This window comes from Brassica napus, chromosome A9 (assembly GCF_020379485.1).
Source record: "Brassica napus cultivar Da-Ae chromosome A9, Da-Ae, whole genome shotgun sequence".
Taxonomy (NCBI): domain Eukaryota; kingdom Viridiplantae; phylum Streptophyta; class Magnoliopsida; order Brassicales; family Brassicaceae; genus Brassica; species Brassica napus.
In genome coordinates, this window is record NC_063442.1 from 13,802,621 (window position 1) to 13,817,181 (window position 14,561).

The 14,561-nt window shown below is 34.6% G+C and overlaps 4 protein-coding genes across 5 annotated transcripts; 3 read left to right on the top strand and 1 right to left on the bottom strand.

The window, feature by feature from the left end:
• Positions 1-6,306: 6,306 nt before the first annotated feature.
• LOC125578265 (putative nuclease HARBI1) lies at positions 6,307-11,243 on the top strand. Of its 2 annotated transcripts, none has more exons than XM_048740635.1 (5): positions 6,307-6,642; positions 6,939-7,133; positions 7,212-7,349; positions 7,461-7,571; positions 8,906-11,243. In XM_048740635.1, exon 5 carries the CDS (start codon positions 9,689-9,691, stop codon positions 10,955-10,957), a length of 1,269 nt encoding a protein of 422 aa, XP_048596592.1. In that variant the 5' UTR covers positions 6,307-6,642; positions 6,939-7,133; positions 7,212-7,349; positions 7,461-7,571; positions 8,906-9,688; the 3' UTR covers positions 10,958-11,243. The 2 variants fall into 2 exon arrangements, with proteins under 2 accessions (XP_048596592.1, XP_048596593.1); XM_048740636.1 differs by having other exon boundaries at positions 8,906-9,135.
• LOC106420370 (glutathione S-transferase T3-like) lies at positions 8,053-8,826 on the top strand. Its single transcript, XM_013861214.1, has one exon. The coding sequence runs from the start codon at positions 8,053-8,055 to the stop codon at positions 8,824-8,826; it is 774 nt and encodes a 257-aa protein (XP_013716668.1).
• Positions 11,244-11,253: 10 nt separating the features above from the next.
• On the top strand, positions 11,254-12,993 carry LOC106392625 (probable aspartyl protease At4g16563). Its single transcript, XM_013833434.2, has one exon. The coding sequence runs from the start codon at positions 11,467-11,469 to the stop codon at positions 12,991-12,993; it is 1,527 nt and encodes a 508-aa protein (XP_013688888.2). The 5' UTR covers positions 11,254-11,466.
• A 526-nt stretch (positions 12,994-13,519) lies between these two features.
• On the bottom strand, positions 13,520-14,353 carry LOC125578069. Its single transcript, XM_048740356.1, has one exon. The coding sequence runs from the start codon at positions 14,351-14,353 to the stop codon at positions 13,520-13,522; it is 834 nt and encodes a 277-aa protein (XP_048596313.1).
• Positions 14,354-14,561: the final 208 nt, after the last annotated feature.

Sequence of the window (14,561 nt, forward strand, 5' to 3'; positions counted from 1 at the left end):
TGAGATTGGTGACATGGTCCATACATTTGCCGTGAAAGGGCATGATAGAAACATGTGATTCACTGATTCCCTCTTTCCACAGAAAACACATCCTGTGTTTGTAGTTATCCCTTTCATTTCCAAGCTGGATCCAAGAGGTAGCGCACCTCTAATGGCCTTCCAAAGAAACACTCTAATTTTTGGTGGTAATGGTAAGGTCCAGATATCAGTGATCCAGTTACAGTGGGCTTGGTTTGTTGTTGTCGGCTCTGCAGAGTAGGTGATGTTCAAGGCTGTGTAATAACCTGACTTCGTTGAGTAGTCCCCATTCGATGCTAAGGTCCAGCTATATGTGTCAGATGCTCCGGTTGTACTTGGTTTGATGCACAATATATCAGGAGCTTCGTGTGGCAGTATTTGTTGGATAAGTTCTTTATTCCACTCCTTTGTTCTGGGACAGAACAGGTCTGCTACCTTGAGGTCCTTTGAAGAGAGTTCAGCCGATCCCATGGGTCTGATAACTGCATCTGTCAAGCAACAAGCTTCACGCCAGACCTTTGTACGTATCTTTGCCATTACCTATGGTTAGTGTTCACTCGGATCACATTTCTACCACATAGGATACTCCTCCATCCATGGGAACAGGAGTTTGATGCTTCAACATCTAGGAAACCGTTAGTTTTGCAGTACTTACTGAGGAAGACTCGAGCAAGTAGGCATTCTGGTTTCTTATCGAATATTTTCCATCAAAACCATAAAATCGTTGTTTTTCCGTCAAAATCACAAAATCAATTTTCCACCAGTCACAACTCATATATTTCTACCAAAACCGTAAAATCATATTTCTCTAGACAAATTACAATTTTTAGTTTTCCCGTCAAAATCACAAATCATGTTTTCTAGCCAAATTTGCAAACTCATGTTTTATTGTCAAAATTGATTTTTTTTTTTTATTTTTCCACCAACAATCGCCAAAATCATAAAATTATGATTTCCAGTTAAAAGCACAAATTTGGGTGTTTCCAGCAGAAACTCTAATATATTACTTTCCCGCTAAAACTGATGAAACATATTTTCCATCAAACTGCAAAAATTGCACTTTTCCGCTAAAACCATCGTGTTTTCCACCAAAAAAATAAATTGTAATTTTCATCGAAAACCTTTAAGTTGTGTTTTCCCAAAATGTAAGCTTTATAGTTTAACCACTAAAACCATTAGCTTATTAATTTAAATGAGTTATGGATTGACTAAACTATTTGTCAAATGTGTTATATTAATTCATAATCCTTATAAGCGTAAAATCATTTGGATATGGTATTGGTTGGATTACCCATTTTGATACCTCTAGCTTGATCTTAATACAGAGGATCAATGGCACAATAACACCCCTTTTCTGTGCTGGTTGCTTTGGTTAAAATATACCAAATAAAATGTTTTTTTTGGGATGATGATTAGAGTTTCCAGACATCAGCTTTTAACTCCGGGTCTCCGGATGGTCTTTGAGGGCTGTAATTCGAATTATGGAATGTGTATGGAAGCCAATACAGCAATATGCTTACGTAACGGAGTATGTGTCCAAATTTATGTAATTGCAACGAACATTGTCATGGACGAGTGCTGTAGTGATATAGAGAGACGAAGTCAGCATTTGAACTACATTGAAATTTGTACCGGTCCAACTCTAGAGATTTCAATCAAAATTTAGCAATCGGAAACTAAGACCTACTTGACTTCAATTTGACATTAACAATCCATAATCTTTTAGCAATCACACAAATATAAAGAATTACCATTTTCTATAATGTATTATTCTATTGGTTTTAGAGTTTATAATATTGTATAATATGTACTATCTTAATTGATTTTTTTTGCCAATTTTATTTTACATTATCACTGGACTATTCTTTTTTTTTTTGATGAAATATGAAATTTATTGATCAAAAGTGAAGTAGATGTTTATTATTTAGTTACTCTTCTGTTTTATTTTTTTTGGGACCTAGATTATTTTTAAAAATATATCTATATCAAATTCAAATATTACTAAACAGAAAATTATTTGAAAAAATTGATTTAGGACAAAAAATTTGGAACTGTCTATGATTGAACGTTCCATCCCGAAATGGACATGCCATTGATAGTTTTGACAAGGGTTGAGGCAGATAGATTATACAAAGCATGATTACACGTCGTTATATTATGTGCCACTGATAGGTTTGGGTGTAAAATTAAGTAACAATAATTTTAGCTATGTGGAAGAACTATTTCATTAGTGTTTGCTGGTTTTGTGTTTAGGGATAGATTAATGTCCAATGCTCAAAATTCTTCTGGTAATAGCAACAAAAAATAGTATTTTTTTACTGAATCTGGAATCGGATTACTGATCAGAATAATACTCTTACTAAAAAAAGTTATTGATTATATTGTTCCACCTTTTGCAGTTTCACGTTAAAGTGGTCATGAATTTACAGCTAAGTATGTTTGCACACAAAAATGTTTAAGCGAGTCTAAATACCGACATAATGTTTGCAAGCTATGACAATCTTCAAACCCAATCAAGTCCATTGCATCTTCTCGAAGTCATCAGTGATCAATTGGAATTGAAATAGGAGTGGTTTACATTGAACTGATGTACGTAGACGACAATATATATCTGTTCACAGTAATTATTCAACAGAGAGCAGAAAATCCCTGAACTGATGTACGTAGACGACAATATATATAGACTCATGTATATAACATTTGCTATAACAATTAACGAGAAAGACAATAAATGAACGAAATATAATGGGTCTGGTTTTGTATTTTTGTGAATGTACTTTAGTCTGGCAAAGAAGACAACATATGGTGGGGCTTACGTGTGAAGCTCCATAAGAATAGATTTTGATTGGACAACATGCAAAACAATAAACATTTTATGATTTGATGGTGCACTCATGGGTATGTAACAAATATATTATCTGTTGATTATTGTCCTATTGAACTTTTCTGTATATTATTGTCTATCATTTTGTTTGACTATATTTTAATTCACATGGAAAAAGCTTGATGCATCATTTATGTAATTGCTTATAAAATATAACTAGATAAGTAAACATAAAAACAAAATTAGCCGGATACTAACGGTCGACAGTTAGGTGGATGAGTCATGTACACCTCGCCATGTGAGTCCTCATCTTTGTATCTTCCTTAATTTCTGGATATTCAATGAACATTTTGTAATAATAAATTAAAATTCAGTGTTACCTCAATATAAATGAATAGAAACTACAAACTTTTCACTCCACAAGTACTTAATAGATCACCTGGTCAGAAATATAGTTTTAACTAATTATATGTGTTTAAACATGGTTATGCTTATAACCAGGTGTCCTTATTTTTTTTATAATCGGTGGAAACCATATCAAAACAAAACTATTTTTTCCTAACCTATAGCAAATAAAAAGCTATTATTGTTAAAAAGTATAAATTAATATCTGACAGATTTATAGCACAACAGGTTAAGATTTTTATTATTATTTTAAGTAAAATATTTCAAATTGAACAATTTGATAATATATTAAGGTAATGAAAATTTCACGTTCCTATTAATATCATAAATATATATTTAGTATATACATAAAATTAAACAATATTTTAAATATAACTTTAATGCTACCCGTTGTTCTCTTTATATAAACATATAACTTTAGGGCTACCCGTTGTTCTCTTTATAAAAACTTTTTGGAGTTTTTTTTTGTAATTTTACTGCATCAATTTTTTTTTTTAAAATATATTTTTTTTAAGGGAAATTGCCACAAATACCACATTCATAGTACCACTTTTCATGTTTACACTAACCACTTTTACCCTCACTTTTAATGAAGGGTAAAATACAATTATACCCTTAGGGTTAACTAATCTAGACTTAGGGTTTAGAGTTGAGGGGTGGGGTAGGGTTTTTGAAATGTGAAATTTATGATTCTAATAAATACATAAATACTTAAAAAATATAAAAAAAATTAAAAAAAATAGTTTCAAACATAATTTTCGTTTTTCAAAAAGAAATTTGAAAAAAACTAAAAAAAAAATTCGAAAAAAAAAATTTGAAAAAAAAAGTTTTATAAAAAAATTCGAATTTGAAAAAGTATATTTCGAAAAATAAAAAAAAAAAAAATTTTTTATTTTTTTTTTATTCTTTATTTTTTATTTTTTTTATTTTTTATTTTTTATTTTTTATTTTTTATTTTTTATTTTTTATTTTCTATTTTCTATTTTCTATTTTTTTATTTTTTGTTTTTTATTTTTTATTTTTTATTTTATTTTTTATTTTTATTTTTTATTTTTTATTTTTTATTTTTTATTTTTTATTTTTTTTTTTTTTATTTTTATTTTTTTTTTATTTTTTATTTTTTTTTTTATTTTTTATTTTTATTTTTTATTTTTTATTTTTTATTTTTTATTTTTTATTTTTATTTTTTATTTTTTATTTTTTATTTTTTATTTTTTATTTAAATAATACTTTATTATATATATAAATAACAAGGACATAAGAGTCTTTTGTCACTTAGTGAAGAAGATATTTTTGAAAATGTCTCATTAGTGATGGTAAAAATGAAAAGTGGTAGCATGAAAGTGGTAAACATGTAATTTCCCCTTTTTTTAAGTGTGGTATTTATTTTTGTACATTTACATTTAATTAGTATTATAACATTATTTTCAACTTCATTATTATTATTAATAATAATAATAATAATAACTTCCACATTGTATTATTTTCAATAAAATACGTTTTATTGAAATAACAAATAGTACTAATCATGACATTACAATAATTAATTTCGTTTACATAAGTGGATTCATTCTGAATTCATTGATATTGCATATCCTTCAATGAATTTTGCATTGTGAAAGCAATTAGCTATTTTAAGTGTAAAAATTAAAATTTAAAGGGGTTTTAAAATAAATATTTTTAAATTAGTAGTTATTAATTGATCTATAGATTAGTTAAATTTTAAAAGCCGGCATTATGGTAGTATATGGAACAATACCTTTCATAAACCTGTACAAAAAGTTGTTATCTAAAGAAATCCGCCACTATACAAGAATTATTTTACTCATAAATTTTTCTTACGTTTTGTATATATCACTTTCAGAGAAATAATATAATAGCCTGAAACCACATTTAAGAATAATATAAGGTCACATTATTCTCGAAGTTAGGCTTATGTACATTTATTTAAGTAAATATGTTTAGACTATTTTCTTGAGAAATCCATAGCTTAAAACATTTTATCACCACAAAAAATAATGGTTCACTATCATAAATGTATCAAAGATCAATAACTTGTTTCATTTCTTGGAGATAACTCTTAGTTTATTGTGATGTTAAGTTGTTAACATATTTTCTTAGTATTAATGAAGGGCAAACCGTTCAAAAGAAGAATATATTAATTAGTTATCATGCAGTTTATGAAAACTTTAGAACAGTAAAAAGGTAGGTTCTCAAAACTTATAGGTTCACGATCATATATAGTAGTTTATCCCACGTGAGACGAAGTGTCCATTAGAAGCTTATGATATCTAATCCTTGTTCGGAAACTCGCTAGGCGCTACGCGTGCGGTGCACACGGGCCTAGCGATTTATTAAAAATGCGGAATAAATACGGGGAGTACTCGGGGATGAATTTTCTGTATTTTTATGTATAATTCTTTATATATATATATATATACGTATAAAACATGTATTGGGATTCATAATTTTAAATAAATACCCAATTATATGAGTTTTAGGCTAAATACATGATAGATCAGGGTTTTGAGGTGAGTATGTCGCTGTTTTTGAAATTAATTTTAGTCTTTAATGAATTGTATACATATTCAATTATATATTACTTATATGGTCTTACATAACACGTGTTCAAGGTAAGTAAATGGTGTTTTCTTTTCACTTTTCTTTAATGGAGAGAAATTACCATAGTGACATCATCTCCTTCCTCTCGAATGTCTGTAGAACATATTCTCTAGTTGTCCATTTTCACCATTTTCACGTTTGTTAAACAGATTTCAATGATCTTCTGATGTTTTTCACACAAATTTGACTGATTCTCAACAAAAGTTACGATCTTGAACTTATAAATTAAAGAAAGTAAGTAATTGTTCTACGGTAGATTCCACGGTTTAGTTAACTAATCGGCGATTTTCGTTAAACAACGTTCATGGCTGACAGAAATCGGTTTGCCGAATAATTGCACCGATCACCTCTAACTCGCCACGGTGAACCACTGCGTAACGAGTTCTCGGCCGAGTAATCGGTAACTCGGGCGAGTTTTAGAACAAGGTATCTAATATATAAGACCATGCGCATCGGGGTATTTAGTGAGGTTCACGGGCTCGAGTTCTAAGGCCCGGGTGATTAAAATGAAATATAAAATGGGTTTGTTTCGATGAAGCGGGCCTTGCGCTTGATCCGGTATCAAGCGGTTTTAGCCACGTGTCAGTTGTTTACTTGATGAAAGATTTCGCGTAGAGGGGGAGGAAAGAAGGGTTTCCCCGTGTCTCTCCTCATTTTCTCTTCTCGGAAAAAAAACTAGGGTTTGTGTGTGAGAGGCGATTTTACGAGCGACGCCGAGTCTCTGAGTTGTTTGTGTGTGAATCGACGACAGACTGTCTTCTCGACGACCTGAGGTTAGTATCGAGTAGATTGACGGTTTAATTTGGTCGATTTTGCTCGAAATCGTTTTCGCACATTTCAAATCAATTTTGGGGTTTTCGTTTTTGGGATGAAAATCGATAGAGGGTTTTCTATTAATTGATGTAAATCGGCATGCTCGTTTCATTTAGGGTTAGTTTCTATGAGATTTCAAATCGATAGAGGGGTTTGGAGTTAGGGTTCAAAATTGATTCGGTTTTGCGTTTGATAGTTCTAAATTTATTATATTGTTTGGATTTTAATGTTCAAATTCATTCGATTTGTTTTATAGATGGATCCCGCAGCAGAGAGAAGTCATTCAAAGAAGCAAAAGGACTACGTCAACATGCTATCATACACTTGCGATTCTGAATATGGCATTCCGAGAAGGTGTGCCTGTGGTGGGAGAATCATAGACGAGGTTCGAGTGAAGCAGGAGTACGATACTCAACCCGGGAAGCGGTTCTTCACCTGTGCCAACTACGAGGTAAGACACTGATGACCATTTCGATTCATTTATGTTTTTAGAAAATGGTTTTCTGATATTTTTTTGTTTATAAACAAGGCTGATGGGTTTCACTACCGTCAGCCTTGGGTGATTGGTGTCCAGGAGCAGATCGAAAGCTTGACTAAGCGTCTGGAGGAGGCTGAGCAGCTGTTGAATTTGATTCCGAGTCTCAAAAACCAGATTGAGACACTGGAGGTTAGTCACAAAGTTGTCAACTATTTTATTTATTTTTCTGTACGTTTATCTCTACATTTTGCTCTACTGTTATTAATTTTAATAACTTATAATTGTTGTTTCCATGTATAGGCACAGGCTAGCGGGCTCACTCGGCAGGTTGATCGCCTAACTGCGGAGGTTTATAACTTGACGGTGCAAGTAGCTGACCTGGAGAAGCTCTGCTTCGAGTAACAAGCGAAGGTAAACACTCAATCTCAACTGAAATAGAAGTGAATGAACTGAACTAGCTAGACAACAACTCGTATTGAACTGAACTGAACTAGCTAGACTACAACTCGTATTGAACTGAACTGAACTAGCTAGACTACAACTCGTATTGAACTGAACTGAACTAGCTATACTACAACTCGTATTGAACTGAACTGAACTAGCTAGACTACAATTCATTAATAAGTGTACGTTTGTTGGTTGAAGTTTTAAATATTGTGTAGTTTTGAAGTGATTTGATGTGTAATGAATGCAAAGTAGTTCTGTAAATAAGTTGTTGTGTTAATTAAGTTTTGTTGTTGTCTAATTAACTGCAGTGGTTGTTGTGTAATAAACCAATGCGAAAGTAGTTTAAAACATAGGAATTCCACTTCTAAAAACACAAACAATCAAAGCTTAAAAATCACACAAACCTCTAAACACCAAACCAAAATCACACAAACCTCTAAACACAATGGACCCTTCTTCCCGTAACTCTCACGGGTTTGTTAACTTGTTAGCTTCGCAGAGCAGTCCACCAATAGACATAGACTCTGCTGAAGCACATGTTACCTCTCCCGGGTTAGTTAAACCAGCGGAAAGGAAAAGGTGGTCAACCAAAGAGGACATTGTGCTGATCAGTGCTTGGTTGAACACCAGCAAGGATCCCATAGTGAGCAATGAACAGAAGCTAGGATCGTTTTGGAAGAGGATAGAAGAGTATTTCAATTCAAGTCCTCACCTCGTTGGCTCCCTTCCAAGAGAGTGGAGTCAATGTAAGCAGAGGTGGGGAAGGGTGAATGCGGAGGTCTGCAAGTTTGTGGGATGCCATGAAAGCGCGTTGAAGGAGCAGGCGAGTGGGCAAACAGAGAATGATGTCATGAAGCTTGCTCATGACATCTTCTTCAATGACTATAATGTCAAGTTCTGTCTTGAACATTGCTGGAGGGAACTTAGGTTCGATCAGAAATGGAGATCACACTGTCAGCCGAAGGAGAAAAGGAAGGAAAGTGGTCCGGAGGTGGTGAGTGCTGAGGAAGAGGTTAGGCCTCCGGGTGTCAAGGCCAGCAAAGCTGCCAAACGCAAGAAGCCGAACGAGGCAGCTTATGACCAGATACAGATCATTCTAGCTCAGAAAAACACCCTTTCCAATAAAAAAATCCTAGATCGTCTCTTAGCCAAAAACATTGAAACACTATCTGATCATGAAGTGGCGCTTAAGAATAAGCTTATCTCTGAAATGCTTTGATTTGGTTAGTGTAATAGCTGCTTAAGAATAAGCCTATCTCTTGTTTTGCTTACTCATTGTGTTCTATTTTGTTTTGCAGGTCACGGGTTGGAAGGGCAGGGTGTTGCAGGTCACGGGTCTGAAGGTTGCAGGTGAGGGTCAAGGATGTAGGACTTTATGTCAGTTTTTAATCACGGATGTAAAATAGGATGTACTATGTGTAGGACTTGTCTTTTGCTGTTGATTCGCTGATGTAAAATATGTTGATTCACGGATGTTTTAAACTCTGCCTTCTCTATATAAACTATGTCTTTCAGTTTGGTTTAAAAATGTGTCTCATTTCTCTTCTCCATGTGTGTCTTTTATTCTTACAACTGAGCAAAGCACACAAAGAATCTGTCTCATTTCTCTTCTCCAGTCTCTTCTCTACTCTAGTCACTTCTCTTCTCTTGTCTCTCACTTCTCTTCTCCAGTCTCTTCTCTACTCTAGTCTCTTCTCTTCTCTTGTCTCTCTATTCTCTTCTCATCGCAACAAACTGTGAGGTAAAGGGAAGTGAACGTGGTGATCGTGGTGCTCAACCACTACTAGAGTAAGAGAATTCAACAACAAACAACAGCTCCAAATCAAGGTAAGTGTGATAATGCAACAAGAATGTAGATTATAAAAAAAATCTAATATAATGTGAAAAAGAATGTAGATTATGAAAATGATGATATAATAATGAAAAAAATATAGCTTATGCAAAATATGATAGAGTAATGAAATAAAAATAGAATTTAAAAAAAAATCTAATATAATGTGAAAAAGAATGTAGATTATGAAAATGATGATAGTTACAAATCCCCTTTTGCCATTTTTGTCATTTTAGGATAAAAAACAAAAATGTCTTCCTCATCAAGTGATGAAGTTGATGAAGCTTTAGAAGAAATGGTTGACCAAGTAGTTGATAATTTCATCGACTCAGTGATTCATGCTCACCCCAACAAGCACAAAAGACGGGCTTATATCGAAAGAGATCGGGAACAAGGACACAATCGGCTATGGAACGATTATTTCAAGGAAAATCCTACATATCCACCGGAAATGTTTAGGAGGCGTTTTCGAATGAACAAGCCTTTGTTCCTCCACATTGTCGAACGTGTAAGTAATGAAGTTCCATACTTTCAGCAAAGACGGGATGCTTGCGGAAGGAATGGGCTATCTGCACTTCAAAAGTGTACCGCAGCTATACGTATGCTGGCATATGGTCAATCGGGAGATACATATGACGAATATCTCCGACTTGGTGACAGTACATCACGTTTGTGTTTGGCAAATTTCACTGATGCAATAATAGAATTGTTTGGAAATGAGTATCTACGAAAACCTACAGCCGAGGATCTTCAACGCTTACTCGATGTTGGAGAGGTACGGGGGTTTCCGGGGATGATAGGCAGCATCGACTGCATGCATTGGGAGTGGAAAAACTGTCCAACGGCTTGGAAAGGTCAGTTCACACGGGGTTCAGGAAAGCCGACAATTGTCTTAGAAGCCGTGGCATCACAAGATCTTTGGATATGGCACGCATTTTTCGGCTTACCAGGTACACTCAACGATATCAATGTTCTCGATCGGTCACCGGTTTTTGATGACATCTTACATGGTCGAGCACCTAAAGTTAAGTTCAAGGTCAACAACCACACTTATCGTATGGCCTACTATCTTACTGACGGAATTTATCCAAACTGGTCAACATTTATCCAATCCATCCCACTTCCTCAAGGTCCTAAAGCCGAGAAATTTGCACAAAAGCAAGAATCCGCCAGAAAAGATGTCGAACGGGCTTTTGGAGTATTGCAGTCGAGGTTTGCAATTGTTAAAAACCCAGCTCTACAATGGGACAAGGAAAAGATAGGAAAGATAATGAGAACTTGTGTCATATTGCACAATATGATTGTAGAGAACGAACGACACGGATACGCTCAAATAAATACTTCTGAGTTCGAATCAGGAGAGTCAAGCAGAAGTTCAAAGGTGACAACCAGAGAAAGTATTCATGCCGGTGATATGTTAGCCATGCGCAGAGAAGTCCGAGATCAAGAGAAGCATGCTCGTTTGAAAGCTGATTTAATGGAAAATATTTGGCAAAAGTTTGGTGATGAAGATGAATAAACTTTGTTTGTTTTTCTATTTCTCAATTTATGTAATCTAATCTTTTAATGTATTGAATAAATAGTTTTCAAAAATTTAATAATATTTTAAATATTTTATTCTTGTTTTCTGGATAATTTGAATATTAAAAAAAAATATATATATTATTATTTTATTGTTATGAACTCATACTTCAGGTTCACCAATGCAGAAAAAAACAATTACAGGTTCATAACTATTCATGGACCCACAAAAAAATATTAAAATAAACTTGTGAACCCCAAAGAGGGGTTCACCAATGCTCATGCTCTAATATCACATGGAAGGGTACATATAAATCTTAGTTTATCAAATACGTTATTTATATATACTACTAACTCTTTCATATGAAGTACACAAAAATAATTTTAAGAAATGCTTTAATACCCTAATTCGTCTCTATAAATACCAAAACCAACTTAACACAATCACATAGAAACCTTTCATTTGCAAATCTTTCTTCCTCACCATCATCTTGTAAGTTATAAGTGATGACAACCAGAATCAATGTCTTGTTTAGCTTCCTATTTATAACGATATTTCTCAATATTTTCAGCATAAACCAAGCAAGACAACATAAAAACCCTAGTTCTTCTTCTTCTTCTTCATCATTATCATCGTCGTCATCATCATCATCATCACCATCTTCCTTTCATGTTCTTGCCTTGACCAAATCAAGTGTTTCTCTTCCCACACCAAATTCTCAAATCCAAGAAAGGATCAAGAAGCCTTTAGAATCATCAATAGGTGCTGTAATGGAGCCGTTGAGAGAAGTGAGAGATGGTTATTTGATAACCTTAAACATCGGAACACCTCCACAATCAGTCCAAGTGTACATGGACACAGGAAGTGATCTCACTTGGGTCCCATGTGGGAATCTAAGTTTTAATTGCATAGATTGTTACGATTTCAAGAACAACAATCTAAAATCATCGTCAACCTTCTCTCCTCTTCACTCATCCTCATCTTTTAGAGCCTCTTGTGCTAGTTCTTATTGCGTTGAGATTCATAGTTCAGACAATGCTTTTGACCCTTGTGCAATAGCTGGCTGCTCTGTGGGTATGCTTCTCAAGTCCACTTGCTTAAGGCCGTGTCCCACCTTTGCTTATACGTATGGTGAAGGTGGTCTTGTCTCTGGGATACTAACCAGAGATATATTGAAGACTCAAACCAGGGACGTACCAAGATTTTCCTTTGGGTGCGTTGCATCCACTTACCACGAACCTATAGGCATTGCCGGATTTGGAAGAGGTTTGCTTTCTCTCCCATCGCAGTTAGGGTTTGTACAAAAGGGATTTTCTCATTGTTTCTTGCCTTTCAAGTTTGTCAATAACCCTAATATCTCAAGCCCTTTGATCTTAGGAGACTCTCTTTTATCCGGCAATCTCACAAACTCTTTGCAGTTTACCCCCATGTTGAATACTCCAATGTACCCTAACAGCTACTACCTCGGCTTAGAGTCCATTACAATAGGTACAAATGTCACCGCTACACAAGTTCCCTTAACGTTGAAACAGTTTGATTCACAAGGAAATGGAGGAATGTTGATTGATTCGGGTACAACTTACACACATTTACCCGATCCCTTGTACTCACAAATTCTCACAAGTCTCCAGTCAACGATCACATATCCTAGAGCAACGGAAACAGAATCAAGAACAGGCTTTGATCTATGCTACAAAGTGCCATGTCCTAATAACAATCTCACTAGTCTCGAAAACGATGCAACGATGATGTTTCCTTCGATCACTTTCCATTTCTTGAACAATGCAGCCTTAATTCTTCCACAAGGCAACTCGTTTTACGCAATGAGCGCACCTAGCGACGGTTCGGTTGTGAAATGCTTGTTGTTTCGGAACATGGAAGATGGAGACTACGGTCCGGCCGGGGTTTTTGGGAGCTTTCAACAGCAGAATGTGAAGGTTTTTTATGATTTGGAGAAAGAAAGAATAGGGTTTCAAGTTATGGATTGTGTCACAGAAGCTGTTTCACATGGACTTTCCAAGGTTCGTGAATAACAACAAAAATCATCAATCTTTTGATGAGTTGTTTTTCAGTTTTTTTTCTCTGTTTGTTATATGTTATGTTATGTCTGTTTGTGTTTGTTGGGTTATTTTCTTTTGATTAAGTTATGTTTGTGACTTTATAATTAAGAGCCCTTTTTGGAATTAATGATTAGGGTTTTTTGAGCTCGAGACCTTAACCAAATATAGGGAATGAGTTGGGACTTTTTCTTGTTTTAGTAATTGAATGAGTTGGAACTTATAATTAAGGAACATGTCGTCGTGGAATACGAGGTGTATAATACATCGAAATGTATTATATAAGAGGACAAAGCTACATGATCTGTTAACGCATGAGATGTATATGTGCACATACATATACCAATAATGATTATATTATGTGTCAAACATATAAACTAATATTTTTTTTTTGAATATATGTTAAATTTATTCAAAAGAAAATACCTTTTTACAACTAGTGCTTCAGTTTTTTGAAGAATAAAAAAATACTACAAATCTTCTAAAAAGAAAACCATATGTGTTATCTTGTGGCAAACCACAAAGAGAGCGCCGCTGCAAATTTGTAGTTTCCTTGTTGGCGAAAAGCTGAGCATCTATTCCGAACTTGGCGATCCACCATTCTTGCAAGCGCTACTGCTGCAATGGGAGTAGCCCCATGTCTCCTTTCGTTTCTTTCTTTCCAAAGCGAATATATTGTTGCTTGGATAGTGTACTTTATAAGAAAAACTTCAAGAAAACCTTGATTTGTCTCCATACTCAGGTCCACCAGTTCCGACCATTTTGTAGTGTACCTCCCTTGGAGCAGACTAGACATAAGAAGCGACCAAACCTCAGATGAGTAAGCACACTCGAAAAACAGGTGATCCCGAGTCTCCAAAGGGTCATGACATAATATGCAAGATGGATTCACACTTGCATTCCAAGCAAGCATTCTATCTCCTGTGGACAGCCTATTATGAATTGCAACCCAATGTAAGAAAGCATACTTCGGAGTGCAGTGTTGGAACCATATCACCTTCCACCATGTGACTGGTGCCTCATGCTTTCGTGTTAGCTCCCATGTGAACTTTGTCACGAAAATAGATTTGAACTTATCAGTGCCCTGTTTCCAGAGAGCCTGATCCTGCACCAATGTCATCTTCTCCCTTTGCGCATCAATTAGAGTTTCAACTTCATTAAATACATCTATGCGATGTCGCTGCCGTCTCCTACCGGTCATGACCATACAGACTGTTGAGTTAGCTGGAATGCCCATCTCAATACATCCTCGAGGTCCAAGAAGATCATGTAGTCTACCCATAGGCGACCATGAATCAAACCAGAAAGAGGTTGTGCTTCCATTTCCAACTTTCATCCTTTGTAACTCTTTTGCCTTATCTAATGAGGATTGGGGGAAAACATATTTGGTGAGGGAAAACTAATATTTGGTAATATTTGGTAATATTTGCCTTATCTAATATTGCCATACATATAAACTAATATTTGGGGGAAAACATATAAACTAATGAGGATTGGTGTGCTTGAAAAGAGAATTTTTTTATTTCAGCGTTTTCAATTACACC

Excerpts from the sequence above, each read along its gene's own strand:
- LOC106420370 (XM_013861214.1), top strand. The coding sequence starts at position 8,053 with ATGGACCCTTCTTCCCGTAACTCTCACGGGTTTGTTAACTTGTTAGCT.
- LOC125578265 (XM_048740635.1), top strand. The coding sequence starts at position 9,689 with ATGTCTTCCTCATCAAGTGATGAAGTTGATGAAGCTTTAGAAGAAATG.
- LOC106392625 (XM_013833434.2), top strand. The coding sequence starts at position 11,467 with ATGACAACCAGAATCAATGTCTTGTTTAGCTTCCTATTTATAACGATA.
- LOC125578069 (XM_048740356.1), bottom strand. The coding sequence starts at position 14,353 with ATGAAAGTTGGAAATGGAAGCACAACCTCTTTCTGGTTTGATTCATGG.